Here is a 17,865-nt window from a genome sequence, read left to right as displayed (position 1 = left end):
CGTTGTTGCGTGCAACAATAGGCACACCGAAGGGGGATCGATTAATTGATTTCTGTTATATAAAAAAGCGGGAGGACACGAGCGAGGATTGGACGGTCCGCGTTCTACATAGACTCCGTAGCTTTCGATCAGCTCTCTTCGTTCATTCTTCGACGCACAAAGAAGAAGATAAAAAAAATAGACAACGTTACAGTCGGAGCCTCGTAGGATCGTTGACACGGGGGAATGTATTCTAATAAATTCAAGGAAGCCTAGTTTCTGTAAGGGGGAGGAAAGCGACTGACCGACATTGATGAGTGCAGCATCAAAAATGCAGTCCTATGCACCGGCTATAGACGCGTCCATGCTGTTTCATCGATCGATCGAAATCTTTGTTCACCCAGTCGTTTAGATCTCATTGCACGTTCCCGTAGCAAGCAAAGCACCCTCCATTTCGTAACTTTTACTACGACTTCAACTCAACGACGTGCAAGTTATTACGTTTACTTGTTGTCAAGATTCTTCTGTTATCAAATCGAAAGACAGGTTGTTGAGTGTTTTCGTAGTTGCTTGTAAGTTTCCTTGAATTCATTCTGAAGAAGAATATTCCATTTAAGAGGAAACATGATTGCGCGCCGAATGTGATCATTAATGTTTCTACTTTTAGTAGAATGAAAAGATCTATCACTGAGTTTTCTAAGTTTTTCGTTAAGTTATATTCTCCGGATTTCATTGAGAAGGCGAGTGAACGAAACATTCCAAGTTTCTCGTAAATTTCCTCGAATTTCATTCTATGCAAGGATGTTCTACGAATAGGAAACACGTGTGCTAGATATAATTGTTGATATTTCTCGTTACGCGTTCATTCAAAGTTGGATCATCTAAATATATCAAACACGTAAATTCTCCCATGAATTAGTAATCATACAAATCTGAATGAACACTCATGCCATGATACTTTATCGCCGTTTACAGCCTCTATTTACCGGCTCTTCGAAATTTTCTTTCGAATCACTCGTTCAAGCTCCTACGTATACAAGTATACACGATACATCAACAAACGTTAATTAGCAATATAGCGTATTCGTTTCGTACACGTGAATCTCGCTGGGATTCACAGCCCATACCGTATCAATTGCGTTCGCCGCTGCTATTTCTAAATATCATTAATTTTTATCTACGGTACACGTGTTCGACAAGGCGGCTGGTTAATCGGAAATACGAACAGCTCAACTGCCTCGCACTCATCGACGAATTAAACCACCCAGACATCAAAGATATAAATTCTTCTTGAACCAAACCTATCGTAAATTCCTCTTGCGAATTCAATTAACAGATTCTATAGCTATTCTTTGGTATTCACGAACCAGGGTTAACCCTTTCACTCTCAATATATATTACGTGTACGCAACGTTATCTGTACTTTAGTACGTTCTCGATCAATAGAATGTCCTTATTTGACATCTCTTAGATCATTCGACAAAATTTGTTTTTATTATCAATAATCGATAAAAAATAATTTTCCTCGGAGGCTAAAAAAGTATTGGACCATGAAAGGGTTAAGAGATGACCCGGTTAACAGGTTAATCCAGGAATCAGTACTGTACGTCCTCGAAAGCATCGAGTCAGACCCGAATCTGTATTTCGGCAAATCGTCGCCGATTTTCCGCGAGCGGCGCGAGAAACTCCTACTATTTATAAATGGTTTGAACCCGGTCGCATTGGCGAACCTCTGGTCCGCTCGAGCTGCCGCCTCGTGGGCCGCCGCCGGTGTGGGGAACAATTCGCCACCCCATGGTAAAAATAGAAGCTCCTAGCCAGCTAGCCGAGAAGCTCGAGGCTAGAGCTCGAGCACGAGCACCGCTCTAGCGTGTTGCTAGAGCGGACGGACGTTGGGCGGGTGCGGTGAATCGTGTCTAGCCAGCGGTCGCGAACGGTTAAACGTCGACGTCGCGACGACACCGGGTTTCCGGGCCCCCGTTGATCATGCTGACGCGTACCATCGCGATTGCCATCACACCAACAACTATCGCTCCTACTAAGACTTAACAACACGAAGTAAATCGCGATCGGACACGAAGGCAACGGTGACGTTACCGATGATCATCTCGATCCCTAGAAGCTTGTCCTGTACGTCGTAAAAAAAGAGAAAGAGAAATAGAGAAGAGATAGAGAGAGAAGAAGGTGCGAGTGTGTGCTTCAACCGGCTAATCGCTCGTTCTTCTGCGTTCTATCGTTTTCTGCTATAGTGTACCGCGTGCGTAGTTTCGTTCGGTGGATCCACGAAACGAAAGGATAGAGGTGAATCGGCCGTCGAGCCCAACGAGGAATCGCTCTATATTCCCTGGCCGAACGGCACTGCTCCTCGCGAAACTCTGCTCGTCGTGAAGTCTAGTGAATATTTTAAGACCGACAAGAGGCCGCATGTAGGAAGAGGCGGCGCGGGCTGATTCACTGGCCATCGTGTTCGCACGTAGGAGGACCAGGGAGACCAGGCGGTACAGAATGCCGCTGTTCTTCTTCTTCTTCTTCTCTTCATCTACTACTTACACGTAGACTAACGCGACCAGCAACTAATCTAGAGAGGAACCAAGCTCCAACTGTTCCTCTAATCAGACGAGCTTTCGCGCCTTCGTTTTAACAACTGACCGAGCGACATACGAACACAGAACATAGGATAGGAGCGAGCTAAAGCTGAGGTGGAACAAGAGAGATAGAGGCAGAGGGGAGGAGAGCAACGAGAGAAAGAGTGGAACGGAGATAGACCGTGCAGCAGAGGGAGAGCGAGTGAGAGAGGGTCACATTCCGAGCGGATCACGGATGCTTATAGAAGCGTTGCGTAACGGCGTCAGACGGACGGCGAAACCGCGGCTGCTGTTCAGCCGTCGAGTTTCGACAAGTTCGACGAAAAACCTGCTGCATCCTCTCCTGGTATTAAGACTGTCCATCGAATGCCTGGAGACGGATACTACTACGTTGATATTCGGAAAAACTCGAAAGTGTATCGTCGATTGTGCCGTTCGCGTAGTGCCGACTGACCACAGGTGATCGGATCTAGATGGAACGTTGATCGGAATCGTCGATTTTGGGGCGAATTAGCAGAAGAGAAAACGCTCTCTCTCTCTCTCTCTCTCTCTTTCCTTTTATCGATTGTCGCGGATTCGTAGCGCGTGGCGCGAAATCAGCTGCTGACTCGATAGGGAATCTGAGCCGCATTTAAACTGGCTGCTTACGGTGGCGAGTGCGTGCGAATGGCTGCGTGTGCGTGCGAGTCGAGCGCGTGTTAGGCTCGAAGGATAATCGGCGATCGATTAGCGGAATCGCCAGAACCCTGTCGATCGATAGTGGTGAAAAACGTAGGGATGAGGAGAAAAAGGAAGTGCAAAGAATAAGAAATCGACGAAAGTATCGAACGTGTAAAACGACGCACGGTGCTACAGAGGAGATCGTACGGGTGTATCGATTCTCCTTGTGTCCTCAAGTGTTTCAAGGCCACGGGAAGCCGGTCGAAGCCGTTTCGCAGGGGAGTCACGAGATCGTCTTTGTGAACTGTGATCGTAGTTCGTATTGCCGAGACTCGAGATTTTGCGGCGATGATGTTCCTTTCAGGTCCGTTGCTGTCCGACCAACGGCAACTAAAATTAACCCGTGTCGAATCCTAGAGCGTTCTCGTCTAGCCTCGCTTCGGGCTGAATTTCGTATTTATAGATCGTACACAAAGAAAAGAAAAACCGTATCCTTGACATCCAAATAACCAACCGGTCGATCATTGATCGATAACGCGTGACCATGCTGGTTCAGAGAAATTTACCCTAATCTCTTCGTTAGAGCATAGTAGCGCTCGAGTCTCGTCGATTCTTCGAATCGTTCTTTAAGACGACCCCGCGCTCCCGTGCGAAGACATCGGACATAATCGCGTACGCGAGTTTTCACGTGGCTAAGTAAAATAGTTGACGCGATCAGTGTTTCTCGTCGACGACTTGGAGTGATCAACAAAGGGTTGTTCGTGTGATCTTGCAGAGGTCCGTTGGTGGTACGCGTAAAACGAGAAGAACCGTGGAGGTGGAAGGAAGGAAGGATGACGGAGCAACGTTCAGCAGGGAGACGAGGCGCGTGCGATTTTTGGTAACGGGTCAGCGCGACGACACTAACGAAGACGACGAAGACGAAGACGACGATAAGGAGCACGACAACCACAACGATTACGACTACGACCACAATCACGACGAGGAAGAAAAAGAAAAAGGCAAAGATTACGACGTGGGTGGTGAGGAAACAAGTTGGTGGTGGAGGAGGAGGTGGTGGTGGAAGACTAGAAAGTGGTGTTAAGAGATGCAGCAACAGCCAGCGCCGAACGGGGTGGCAGGTGGTGCCGAATTGCCTCAAACAGGTGGCATAAGCACTGCCCAACCTGGAGCGACAGGTACCGCCACGGCGGCGTCTAATCGTGCCCAGGTTAACGGTGGCAGATTCGATTTCGACGATGGCGGCACCTACTGCGGCGGTTGGGAAGATGGGAAAGCTCATGGACACGGCGTATGTACGGGACCCAAGGGCCAAGGTGCATACTCTGGTAGCTGGCACTTTGGTTTCGAGGTCTCCGGTGTCTACACCTGGCCTAGGTGAGACCAGACCTTTGGATTCTTATTAATTTTTGGCATGCTTTCAATTTGCTCTATTCGCCCCTTGCCTCGCTTACTAGCGCCGCTTTTCTCGACTCTCTCCGGCGAATTTTGATCGGGTTTCTTATTTTTTTTCGAGAATCCTGAGTTATTCCGTTAGGATGTTGATATACGGGCTCTTTCTGTTCTTTTTCTTTTTTTTTTTTTTATCAAAATGCGTCGATATAAAATAAACGTAAGGACGATCATTAAATGCAACTTATATATGAAAATCATTTCTTAGTGGTTTATAGTTAAACATTAATAATGTGGATTAAATTAAAATTCCGATAAAACGGATCTTTTGGAAACTTCGTCTAAGATACTACAAAGACATCGCAACTCTTGAAATTCTGGCCTTCAACGATTTAAAACCACAAATGCCCTCTCTGTTCGTTACGGATTAAAATTGATCTTCTCGGTTAAGCCAATCTCCGTGTACGTTGTTACTATCCAGATCGTAAACCGTCTTCAATTAGCGGAACGATGTCAAATCAATTAATCATCATGAATTTAATTAATAAAAACGTTATTCATTTTCAATTTATCTAGAACAATCTTTACCTTATGTTCTAATTGCCTTTCCATTAACTACAAAAACAGACATTAGATTTGCTTGCTGTCACTCGTCTTTCTATTTTGAAGATTCTCGGTGAATAATAAACACTTGAAACAGGCATCCGTGTAAATGAAACTGGTTCAGGCTCGTTAGTTCTTGCTGGAGCGTGCATGCCCGAGTATTTCGGGGATACACCGGCACAGCATCGATATCTCGATCGCGGTCGAATGCTTTCAAACTCGGTTCTCTTGTCTCGAAAGCTAAATCTCCTCGACTCGCAAGAGGACTAAAATAATTACTCTCGATAGAACAAACACGGTCCAAACTTGAAACGATCGATTCTATTCGATCAAATTTCTTCCAACTCATCTACCATTTCGTCGTACGTGAATGATATAACTATCGTTTTCTTAAATATAGACAGCCTGTAATATAGAATTAGGTAGTGGAAGCTTCTCTATCAAAAGCAAAAGCAGAGCTTTCACGGGTTACATACATCGCTAGAGGCAGAAAGAACCCGTAAACCTCATCTTCTGAATCCTAAAGACGACACAGATCCAGATAAACGACCACGAAACGGATGAAGGTTTTCGCTCAAAGAGGAAACGTAGAGCTCTTTAACGAGCACATTGAAACGTTATAGTTGAGATGACCAGAGTTGATATTTGAGTGATGAGGATTTGGTCTCGTTGTTATGTGGAAAAGCAACTCTGAACGTTATGACTTATTCGCAATACAATAGTCACTTAATAGTAACCATAAATGTCACAATAACGATGTTTCCATTTATCAGTCGCATTATCAATGCATTTTTGTGGAAAGAAAGCGTGAACCGATTTCGACTAGTAGACGTCATCGAATAGTGAGATGATAAATTCGTACATTTAGCCTGGCCGTACGGAATTTAGCTGATTTTACTCTATCTTTGGGAACCGTCTCTAACGGCGTGAATTCCAGATAAACGGGAGACCTTGACACGTATCTCGGTATATACCTGGGGCCGGGCGGGAATCTCCCGATCCTGAAAGTAGGTCATCGAGTGCAAGGACAACGAGTCCGGGTCAGTGGGATCCGAGCGGTTAGGACCTAGTTCACGGACGCGACAAACAATCGTTTCGCCAAATTTCCAGGACTTTCAGCCAACGGCTCTAACAGGGGGAAAATAATCCTCGGTTCATCATAGAAGCTTATTTTCATTCGTTTTTCAATGGTATTCCTGTTCAATCGCCTCTTGAGAGATTTTTCGATTGTGTTCAATGGTACAAGAGCATTTCTTCTTCAAATAAGATCAATGTATATAGAATATAATAATATATAACGTTCGTATTTATCGAAAGGATTTTTGCGACGACGTATAGCAATATCAAGATTACATTTATGGTAATAAAAATGCCAAAATATATAAGCCGCGTATGATATGCAAAACTATAATATATTCGTTCTGGTATTTCGAAGATAAAATAAATCTCTGTCTAGTTTCGTCTAGAGAAGAAAAATAAAAAATAATTATCTTTGCGATCAGTAAAGCGGTTAACTTTATCTATAGTTTGCTCAAATAACAAACAATGCTACCATATGTATCACTTTCACAGTCTAATATTCTTCTAGAGAAGATCTGATTTTTGACAAGGCAAAAATTTGATGAAATGAAATATAATCACTAGATATATTTCGCTCGTTCTTACATCAAAGACATTTTTCTTTTTTGCCTCATTCATAAATAAATAAAAACAAGATGGTGTAATAAGCTTCTGTGATAAAAATTGTAGAAACATTTCTCTCGGTGATTCTTTTCCACGGGACCGCGTAACGTTGTAAGTTGCGCGACTATATTTGAGCCGTCGATCGTTCCGGAAGAAATTTTGTCACGCAGCTTTAAATAGTCCAGTGCAACGAGAGCTCGTAAATATAAGTGTTATTAACATCGGCTGACACACGCACGTTTCAACGTATAGGGGAATTGACCCACATTTTTATGTATTTTTAGTACGACGGTGTTCATCAATGGGAACACTCGGGATTAGGCCGAAACGAAAAGAATCACCGCGAATTCGAAATTACTATATTTAGAGTGTTTCGCGGGACTTGGAACAATCCTGAATTCGTCACCCTGTCAAAAATCATAAATAATTCGTAGATCCTTGAAGCATTCGGTAGCCAGGGTTTGACTATTCGGATAATAGGTCACGTTGATGCATCGAAACTTCGGATTGTTCAAGAATATACCAATATTATCGAATGTCAGTTATTGGGACATCTGAACCATCCCAAACATCCAGATACCAAAACTGTCTGTTCGTCTCTGTGTATTCAAATTCCATGTTACAGATCCTATTGCAAATTTTCTTTTGCCTCGAGAGAAGCGAAGGTTTCCTGCTAGCGGTTTTAAATTAGGTCAGTTCCATTTACTTTAGTTACATATTCGCAGTTTACTAATAATGGAAAATTTCTATCTACACTTTTGACAGCGATAACTTATAATTCTTCGGATTTTGGCTTCGATATTAGCGAAGTTGGAGTATCCATCGAAGAATTCGTGACCTCCTTAAAAGGTGGTAGATAAGCACGATGTTTTCGTGCGTTTTATGCGTATCGATTAACTAACCACGTTAACCAGTCATGTTACAATTACGAGAACACGTTGTGGATTCCGTGACCTCACGTAACAGAAAAATGTCATTCGAAAGGTCTGGGTTTGATCGTATCGCGAATCAAAGTCACGCACGTCGAACAAGTTTCTAATTGAGATATAACAACACGTTTTCGTCCCTTGATCGATTTTGTCTTTGTCTTTTCGTTTGTTTTAAATTACCAAATTATCTTGCATGATCATTGAAACAATATAAAACAGAAAAAGAGAAAAACGAAAGAAGAGTCGCTTCAAAATTTCGAATTACATAAATTAATATCGTGACAGATGTATACATAGAGTATCAATTCCAAGATTCAATTCGCAGTAATGAGGATCATAGAATAATTAAAATAGAAAATGATCGTTCCACTTTAATCGTTAATTACACTGACTAAACCTTATCGGATGGCTATCGTGCATGTGTTTAACAGTTCAAACAAGGTCATTCTATAATTGTAATGAGCAATTAGAGGGTATTAAAGATCTTCCAGCGCGACTGTGGTCGTTTCTTCTTTTAATACTCTCGCCACGTTTCGGTGTTGGTTTCTCTCGATCAGAGTGCGTCGCTGGCGACGTTGAAAGGGTGGAAATACCGTGGAAAGAAAATAGAAAGAGGAAAAAAGGAGAAGGGACAAAGATGGGGAACTTATGTTTCTCGCGACCACGTATCTGGGCCGAGAGATTCCGTCGTTTCGTTTCCGTCTAAATTGGAGCAAGGTCTTCGTCAAGTCACGTTTTCCTAGGGATGCCCGATAAATTACGATGCTGCCTTTCGTTGATGACGAACTCGAGACCACAAATGACGTGGAACCATTTTTCGGCAATTATCTCTGTCATTGGTTATAATAAAGTGGGAAACTTTATGTTTATATTTCTGGTGGAAATAGATAGCATCCTTGTGAGTCATCGGATAACTCTTGAAATTAAGAAGAAATATTGTTTCGTTGATAAGGTGGATGACTGTACTAAGTTTATGTTGCGATATTTCTATATTCAACAAGATTTCTGAAAAAGGATCCAATAAGATAAAATGATGGGTCAAGTAAATGACGTCAGAGGTTTTATTTCCAGTTGTTTGAAAATAAAGAATTCAAATTATTCGCAGGGAAATGTTGCAACTTCATTCATATGGCGAATATCAACGACTTGTCAATTTTTTGTTTCTCCTAAGCGGTTGTTTTCGATGTTCGATATCAATACGATTTTCAATCTTCGTCCCTTGTTAATTAAAATGAACTCTGGAACTGTGTGCAAGCGACACTGGTGTGTGAATATTGTCGCGAATGTGGAACCGTAATTTTCGAATAATCTCTAGCCATAATGTCGCCAAAAACCACATTGTAGAAGAAAGAAAAGAACGGTTAATAAACCTAAACGTGAAGATATATAAGTTACAAACATATACGAGTTACCTAACAAATATACTAGAATAATAAGATAATAAAATAAAATAAATTTTAGTTTAGATTTTATTCGACTAATTTTATTTATAAAAATAAGAATTTACATAAACAACCGTAGTATCAAGGATAAAGAACCAAAGATAATAGAAACTGATTTTTAACTATGAGTAATCGTGATTCTTTTTATATGAGAAGCTATCTGTGTCAAATAAATATTTATGAAAAACGTATATCTTTCCCGTGAAAAGAACAAAGTACATTTGTTGCGACGTATTTTTTATATATACAGAAATGTATATGTGTTAGCGACAAAACCAACAAAGAATTTGGTCTTTCTTCGCATGGCGCAATATCGAAGAAGAGAAAGATTCTTCATTGCAACTTCGAATGAAACACAAAAAGGAAAATCGCTCCTTCAGATCGAAGCATCTGTTTCTTTTTCCCTTCAGAAGTCGAGGAGGATCCACTCGTGCGAAACATATTCGTCTTTGAGCACCGAGTATTTGTTGTGTGGAAAAGCGTACGGGTATTCGAATTTGAACGCGATAAAAGCTGCTGAAAAGACCAAAGAGCATTTCGATAACGAGTTCCTTTCGTATCGATTGTATGCTGGAAGCTGACTAGCAAAATCTGATTTGTTTCATATAATTCCTGTTACTTTTGTTGATCAGATTTATAAAAGATACGCAAACCAACAGTCTATAATCTATAAAAAAAACACAACAGTTCATACATTCATATATTTCAAATAGGTGACTTCGTATCAATCATTTCTATCAATCAAAACTATCGGAAAAATATACGATTTAAACAAAGAAAGTTTTATCCATACATTCAAATCGTTAAAAAAGCATATATATTAGCAAATGTGTATAATTAAAAAAAAAAGAGTTAGCAATTTTTAAATTTTCAGAAATCATTTGTTCTAAACCTATAAAACTTCCATAAAATATTAGGAATTTTTCATTCTCATCGCTCTCATAATTTTAGTGTCAATAAAATTAACAATTTTCATATATTCCAAATTCTCTAAATAGCGATCTCCATGACACAAAATTGTATTAAAGAGATCTTGTTCACCCTTCGACGAGCCTTATCTCTCCGAAAGAAACTTCCCTTTCAATACAAAGCTGTAAGAAACACGAGACAAACCCAATTAGCAAAACAGTTTGAATCACGAAGAGCAACAAGTCCGGAAAGTGTCTTTGATTACTCTGGTGCATCGAGGCTAAGGGGCGAAACGCAAGCGACTGATTTTCTGAGAACATCTTATATCGTATTATCACTCGTCAACAATATCGAATTTCAGTGGATCGGTTTACGAAGGCCAGTGGCAGAATGGGAAACGCCACGGTCTGGGCATGGAGACCCGTGGACGGTGGATTTATCGCGGCGAATGGTCTCAAGGATTCAAGGGTCGATACGGTGTCAGACAATCGACCACGTCCACGGCGAGGTACGAGGGCACGTGGGCGAGTGGACTTCAGGATGGATACGGTTCAGAGACCTACGCGGACAGCGGTGAGTTCTACTTTAATCGTGCTTTTATATTGAAAGAACGCTGGTTTTTCGCTCCTTTTACGTGCATTTTGTGCATCGTACGTGGGCGGAGATATCGAGTGTGGTATATTAAAAAGGGCTGAATGGGATGCGTCGTTTATATAAACCATTTCTTATTGTAATTTTTCTGTGGTACTTTATGCCGCGAAGCATGCTATTTTAAAAACAATTTAAAGAAGGCTTGATAAATATTTGAGAGATAAATAATTAATGTAAGGGGGACTCATTATTTTAATGGGATTATTAATAATGGAATGAAGAATGAATAGAGTAGCATTACATCGCAAGTGCAAAGTTTGAAAATTATAATTTTTAAAAAATGAAAGTCTAGAAAATTAATTACAATTTCTGTACAAAATTGTACATTTTTCGAGCATGGAGAAGGCAGCGAATTATTCGTTGTCTGACTCGATACGAACAGAATCTCCTACCGCTTGAAAGAAGTTCAGGCGAAATGCAAAATAATACGAACCATTGGAGAACGCGGTAGGGAAGGTTGACGCGTAATAGGAACGAAATAAAGCTGTCAGAAACAGATCAAAGGATACGGCGTATCCTGGGTGTCGAAGCAACTCGTGGAAATCTGTGTCAACTCCAAGTGACAAGCCACGTGTCCGGGATTGATCTCGACGCGGATTAATCGACTCGAAGCTGTCGATTCCTCGACGAACTTTGATCCCACTTAACCGATGAGAACCGCCATTCGAATTTTTTGCGTTTAATCCTGTAGTTATTAATAAGTACTTTAATTACTAATCTGTCTGCTAGAGACGTAGTCTCTTTTTCGCACGAAATTTGGAACACTGCCAATTTGGCAGTATAGCCAACACGACCATCTTTATGACTAGCTTTTCCACTGCTTTAATAATCAATAAACATAGATATTCGTTCGATTTCGTATCAAATAATTTGATATTTCATTTATTAATCTAAATTCGCGAAGAAAATCTTTGAGATCGAAGACAAATTTCCTATGGATATTTTATATCGTCCTTTTGATAGATGAGCGATTTACCTAAAAAATTGTCAGTTTTGAAGTATTTACAGAAGTTGTTTCTATATATCAAAAAATCCAACTGTGTATTAGCATAGCAATGTTATAATTGTACAGGGTGATTGGCAACTGGTGGTACAAGCGGAAAGGGGGTGATTCTACGCGAAAAAAGAAGTCGAAAATATAGAGTAAAAATTTTTCGTTTGAGGCTTTGTTTTCGAGAAAATCAACTTTGAATTTTCGCTCGGTACGCGTGCACTTTATCACGTCTCGTTATAACGGATCTCACTGTAGATCGTTGTCTCGATGGAAGAATTTAAAAAAAAAGAGAAAAATTAAAAAAAAATTTTTATTCTATATTTTCGACTTCTTTTTTCGCGTAGAATCACCCCCTTTCCGCTTGTACCACCAGTTGCCAACCACCCTGTATAATAAAATATTATAGCATTTATTATATATATGTAACTCACACTACACAAGAATCTTACGTGTTTCTTAATTAATAAGGAATTTTTCTTAATTACGTCACTCTTTTATCAAAAGATGATAATGTGAAATAAATCACAACGATAAGATTATTATAACGATTTAAGTTCTTAATGAAGTTGTGCATGCTTGATGAAAGACAGTAATTTCATAGGATAGAAATAAATAAGTAAACGTTCGCATTAATTAACGTCGCGTGTCGACGAGTTGCGTGCGATGACAGTGCGTGTCGCGTTACCAGCTATATATCTGGAATCCTATAATTCTAACCTTTGAAGGTATTTCCATTCGTACGGTTAGTCGATGTTTTAAAGTCACGTGCTAACGAAATCGGACATAAACCTCCACTAATTCAACAAACACCTGACCTACAATTAATCCGAACTATTCATTCGAAGTCGAATTTGTTCCATTTATGTAGAGAAATGAAATAAGTGACAAGGTTTCGGAGATGAAAAATATATGTTTTAGATTTTAGATGATTTCTGTCCTACCCGAGGAATGAAAGAATACATGTGTCATTGATTCCTAAATTAATCTGTGATGGCACATTATATGCATCATATGCATAAAACTTTGCTTTAATCTTTACGTAACATCGTCTATTACTTCGTTTCAGTAACGTATTTCCCCAGATAGCTTTTTTAAAATATGTTTTTAATAGTAGCTGATAATAAAAATTTCTTTTAGAAACCTGTGTTATTGGCTGTTTTTATCAGTAATGCGTCACCGACTTCAAACAGGTTAAGCCTTATATTCCATCTCTATGCTTTCTTTCATACGTCATTGCGTCGATTAATCTCGTGATACGAGTATCTTTTCACAAAAGAATCGTAATTTCAATGCGACTCTGATCCCTCGAGGGGAAATCGGGATTTCCATTCGCTCGACTTGTCAATCGAAATTTCTCCGGTGTCCCCGAGGCAATTTTAACCTTATTCCTAGGCCAGGGTGAGAAAACAGCAAACAGTACGGCATGATGTGTGAGAAAAGACACGAAAGCAACATGAAAACGGTGCGAAGTCACAGTTGAAATAAAAATCAGTTCCTTTCCGCGTTTCCGACGGCTTTATTTAATATCCATCGTGTAGCATTTCTGCGATCCATGGAAATGCAAAGTGACGGTCGGTGGTCCACAACGGCTCGTAAAGTAACTTTTAGATTGGCCGCGATAAAATCGTGTGACTCACACTCCAACTATTTTCCCTGGCCGTTGTAGCATTTCGAGCGAGTCCACGGATCGACCCCGATTCGCGTACGCACACGTACGGGAAACACTGCCGTGACTCTAGAAAAGAAAAAGAAATAAATCCAGGCGATCTATGGCTGTAGGAAAGACGAGCGTCGTCGACGACGTGGATATGAGCTAGCGAATGGGAAGGAAAAAGTGTCAGAGGGATAGCGTGTCATCGATTTTATGTAACCTATGTTAGTGAAACGTGAAATTTGGACGTTCACCTCTCGAGTATAATATATGGCTCGCTAGGAGAGCCGATAGTGCGTTTTTTACCTTGTATCGATAAAATGTCAAGTCGTCGTTTGGTCGTATAACGTATCGTATAAGGAAGTGTTGTTACAAAGTTTCGGGTTAGGTTCGCTGTGTTAATAGAAAATAGAGGTTCAAAGGAAATGATTAAGTAACTAAACGAAGTACAAAATTTAAAAAATGAAATGACAAATAGACTCTAGATGTTTATGCAAGTTCATAGCTTTATGAGTAACTTCGATAAAAAAAAGTTTCACCCTGTAAATCGATATTTTGTGTATTTTTGTGTATCATGTACTTTCTGTACATTCTTGCGGCCAAAAATTTCCGATAAATACATAAACATCCGTAGTCTAATTATAAGTCACGGTGAATCATATTCACCCAACATCGATGAAAATTTATCCTTGAAAAACGTTGAATTCGACACTCTAATTTATTTTTATACACTTTGAAGACATTAAATAGACACGTATGAAATATTTTTGTCAATTTGGTATTCTATAAGGTAATATCGGCAATATTATACTTTTTATATAAACCTGTTTTTAATATTAAACTTTTACTCGATAAAATAACACTTCGTAGAAAAGTATTTAATACTCGTTCTAAATAATCGATACGAACCACGCATAATATATCCACACTTCAATCGAAATAGAATAGAGCCATGTTAAGTATTATTTTGGTTGACCTCGTGTTCGGAACGAATGAAAACTACTATAGAAAGGATTTGGACAAATCGATACTACCAAGCAACTCCCCCGTGCCAATGATTTCATCGTTTTAGAATCTCCAGACTTGGAAACGACGAAAACAATGTTCCCTTCGATGATCATTTTCTTCCTTTTAATCGCTCCACGGAGATAGCTTCGTTATTTTTATTTTATTCGATCAACAAAATCCATCACCCTCTTGTACCACTGTCTGACCTTCGACCCTCGTCGCAAGAGAAGGATCGCTAGCGGGAAATAAACGAGTAAATTGCGATTGATCAAATCTTCTGTTTCAATATGTCGTCGATCGGCACATCTGTTTTTTCGTCTCGTCCTTCGATCAACCCCTATCCATTTATAGAAACTATTTTCACGGTGATGGAGAACAAAATATTCGTCTATATCAAGAAAAAGAAAAGAGACATAGAAAATATTATATAAGGTGTGGTACGAAAAATTCGAAACTATTTTATGGAATTTTTTCATTTAAGGCACCGAGGTATCGAGAAAACCTAGTTTCAAAAAAAAAAAAAAATGGTTTTACTAATAATATTAATTCAATTGAGAACTTTGGTAAACGCATAGTTTTTACGTATTGTTTGAAAACCAAGACCAAGTTAATTACGAATGAACATTTAACAGATCATACCATGTTTTTCCTTTTATTTGTGAATATTGCTCGCTCATTGACAAAATATTAATTTCAGTTCTAACGAGAATTTCATAATAATATTGTTCGATAGGATTTGATGAAACGTTGCTAAAATGGATAACCGAATGTTGGAAGGAAATTGTTGTGCTACTTAGAGAGTATTACATTGTTGGCTTAATATTCCGGAATCGATCGATAGTGATACAAAGCATCGACATACTGTTCAGGATTACTCCTGAAAATAATGATACCCGTAGATAACGAACTACGAAATTACATGGGGAAACGATCGCGAAATCTTGGATTTTACCAGATATAATTGCAATCTCGAAGGAAGAACCGTATTCGTTAAAAACACATAACGAAATATATGACATACAATTTACAGAAGTGCTTAGATAACAAAAACCTTCAGTCATAAAACATATCTTTTGCTTACTGTTGAACCTTATTACACAATTGAGCTAAATTAGTTGTCCTTTTTATTTGAAATGCTCTGTTTAACATTTTTCAATTTTCAAGATATCTTGAAATATTAAGAATTCCCCAGATCTGTCATCTTTCTGATCATTTAAAGTCAGTGACAAGAATAATCGGCGATGCTTGCGCGACTTTTCTGTAACTATCAGTAAAGAAAATCGTAAAAAAGAATAGTCGGTTGCTCCACTTTTTAATCACCCTGTATATTAATTTCACTTCGAACGTGAGCGGAAGAACGGAAGAATGGAAACAATCGCGGCAAGGGAAGAACAATAAGACCGAGTTCGAAAGAAAAACAAGAACTAGAAGGAAGGAACGATGGAAAGAAGCAATTTGGAAGGAAGAGATGAAATATCGGAGCGTGAGGGAAAAGTAGAGAAGAAGGCACGGCGAGAGTCGTGAAAGGGTGAAAATGAGAAAAGAAGGGAAACGAGAAAATATGAGGATTTAGAAAAGAGACGAGGGAGCTGAGACAGAAGTTGGAGAGAGAGAAAGGAACGCGCCAGTGGTGCGGATAAGTTTTATTGCGTTTCATTTCGCCTGCCGCACTTGAGCGCTTTATTTAGAGCCAAACGAGCCAGCTGCCCGCGTTTTCTGATCTCACGGCGCCCTCCTGTCAAGGAAGAAACGCGGACGATGATGTACGCTCGCCCTGTAAAATCATTACTTAACCCATTAGCCGCCGAACAGTGAAATAACGCGTGTAAGTTGTGTAAATGCAATCTCAGTAAGGAATACCTATACATATTTAAGCCTTTAACTTACTCATAATGTATCTTTACTTTTTGCTAAGTGTACGTTTGCAATAAACGGCTTGTAACTATTATTATTTTATTTTATTATTATTATTTCAAATTGGTTTCAAATTCTATCGCTGTATTCATGATAGTCGTGTATCATTATAATAGTATGAATGAAAATTCAAAAGGATTCGTATAGACATATAAACACACACATAATACATTCATACAAATTTTCTATGAATAATATTTATAAATAATACACTAGAATGTTCTATAAATGTTGAAAATTGTCACTGTATTCCTGTCAAAATTAGGCAAAAAAGGAAGCTGTTTCATCTGTTTAATGAATTAAGAATTATCCGAGCAACCAATGTCCTAATTTTTATGAGAATTCACGCGAGAAACGTTGCCATTGCGTTTCAACTTCTGGACGTTCCTCTCCTCGTGAATGTTTCTTCTGCCTTTCATACATTCGAGAAAGTTTCTTAGCCATGCACGACAAGGGGCGTGCAAAAGGTGACACGTTTTTGAAAATTATATTACGCAACCAGCCTGATCTAAAAAAAACGTTTCTGCGTTTTCCGGGCTCGTCAAAGAAACGCTAAACGATGTTGTACGCGCCGTTCGAACCTTTTGGATTTTCTTCTTTCTTGTCCTGTTTATTTTCATTACAGTTACACGCCACGCGGTATTTCGAGTGATTAAAGGGACTTTCGTGGAACAGCTTCTGGAGCAAAGTTACTAGCAACAAGTTTAAGACCATCAGTTTTGATGACTTATCTTTCCAGCATGACTGGCGAACATGTCTAAATGTTGGGAAAAATGCTTTTGTAACCGTAAGATTTTAAAGCAGGAAGCTAATGTTCCTAACATTGTAAAGCTCAGTAGAAACTGTTTTAATCTTTCTTCTTTTATACCTTATGGCACTGAATATTTTTTAGTCTGTGAAAAAATTACTTTTCATTAATTAACAATAATGAAATCAATACATATTTTTTTATGGTTTTACGAAGAGGATACGCTACGTTAAAAGAAGACCAGTTTCACAAACCACAAAAATTTTTTTGAAACATTGCAAGTCTTTTCGTTTGTTAAAATGAGAGCAAGAGGGAGACAGAAAAATTCACAGTAACAGAGAATGAGCCAAGGATAATACAGGTAGAACCAATATTCTAGAGATCATTACCGATTGTCGTTACGATAAGAACATACGAGACGAACGTAAACGTAGCTGGAAGATTTAAAAGGACGAGTTCACTTTGTGCCTGTTGTCTCGTTTACGACGCCATTGAAGCTAACGTAGCTCGTAAACCAAGGAAACTGAACTGCTGGATCGTTGTACGGAATACGAAATGCCCGGTGAACATTTTAAATTCCATCGAAACACGTTTAATTAGCACGTGCACCAATGTCTCGTGACGTCTCACGGAATCAACGAGCCGAGAAAACTCATCGTGCGACCAATTCCGACCGAATGATCGTGCTATTTTCGCGTGTACTGTACGCACGTCCGA

The 17,865-nt window shown here is 39.5% G+C and overlaps 2 protein-coding genes across 2 annotated transcripts in view; one reads left to right on the top strand and one right to left on the bottom strand.

Annotated features, from left to right (window-relative positions):
- Positions 1-17,865, top strand: part of LOC138178135 (junctophilin-1) — a 44,636-nt gene that overhangs the window by 2,027 nt on the left and 24,744 nt on the right. The window contains 2 exon segments of the mRNA XM_069109638.1: positions 4,000-4,601; positions 10,544-10,755. Of these exon segments, the coding sequence (XP_068965739.1) occupies positions 4,312-4,601; positions 10,544-10,755 (502 nt within the window). The 5' untranslated portion in view covers positions 4,000-4,311.
- The window catches only part of LOC138178136 (cytochrome b5), a 46,155-nt gene that overhangs the window by 7,113 nt on the left and 21,177 nt on the right, over positions 1-17,865 (bottom strand). The window lies entirely within an intron of this gene.

Source organism: Bombus flavifrons, chromosome 3, assembly GCF_040668555.2.
Source record: "Bombus flavifrons isolate JBK064 chromosome 3, iyBomFlav1_principal, whole genome shotgun sequence".
NCBI classification, from domain to species: domain Eukaryota; kingdom Metazoa; phylum Arthropoda; class Insecta; order Hymenoptera; family Apidae; genus Bombus; species Bombus flavifrons.
The sequence above is the reverse complement of the archived record's forward strand: the minus strand, read 5'-3'. Positions and strand labels throughout refer to the sequence as shown.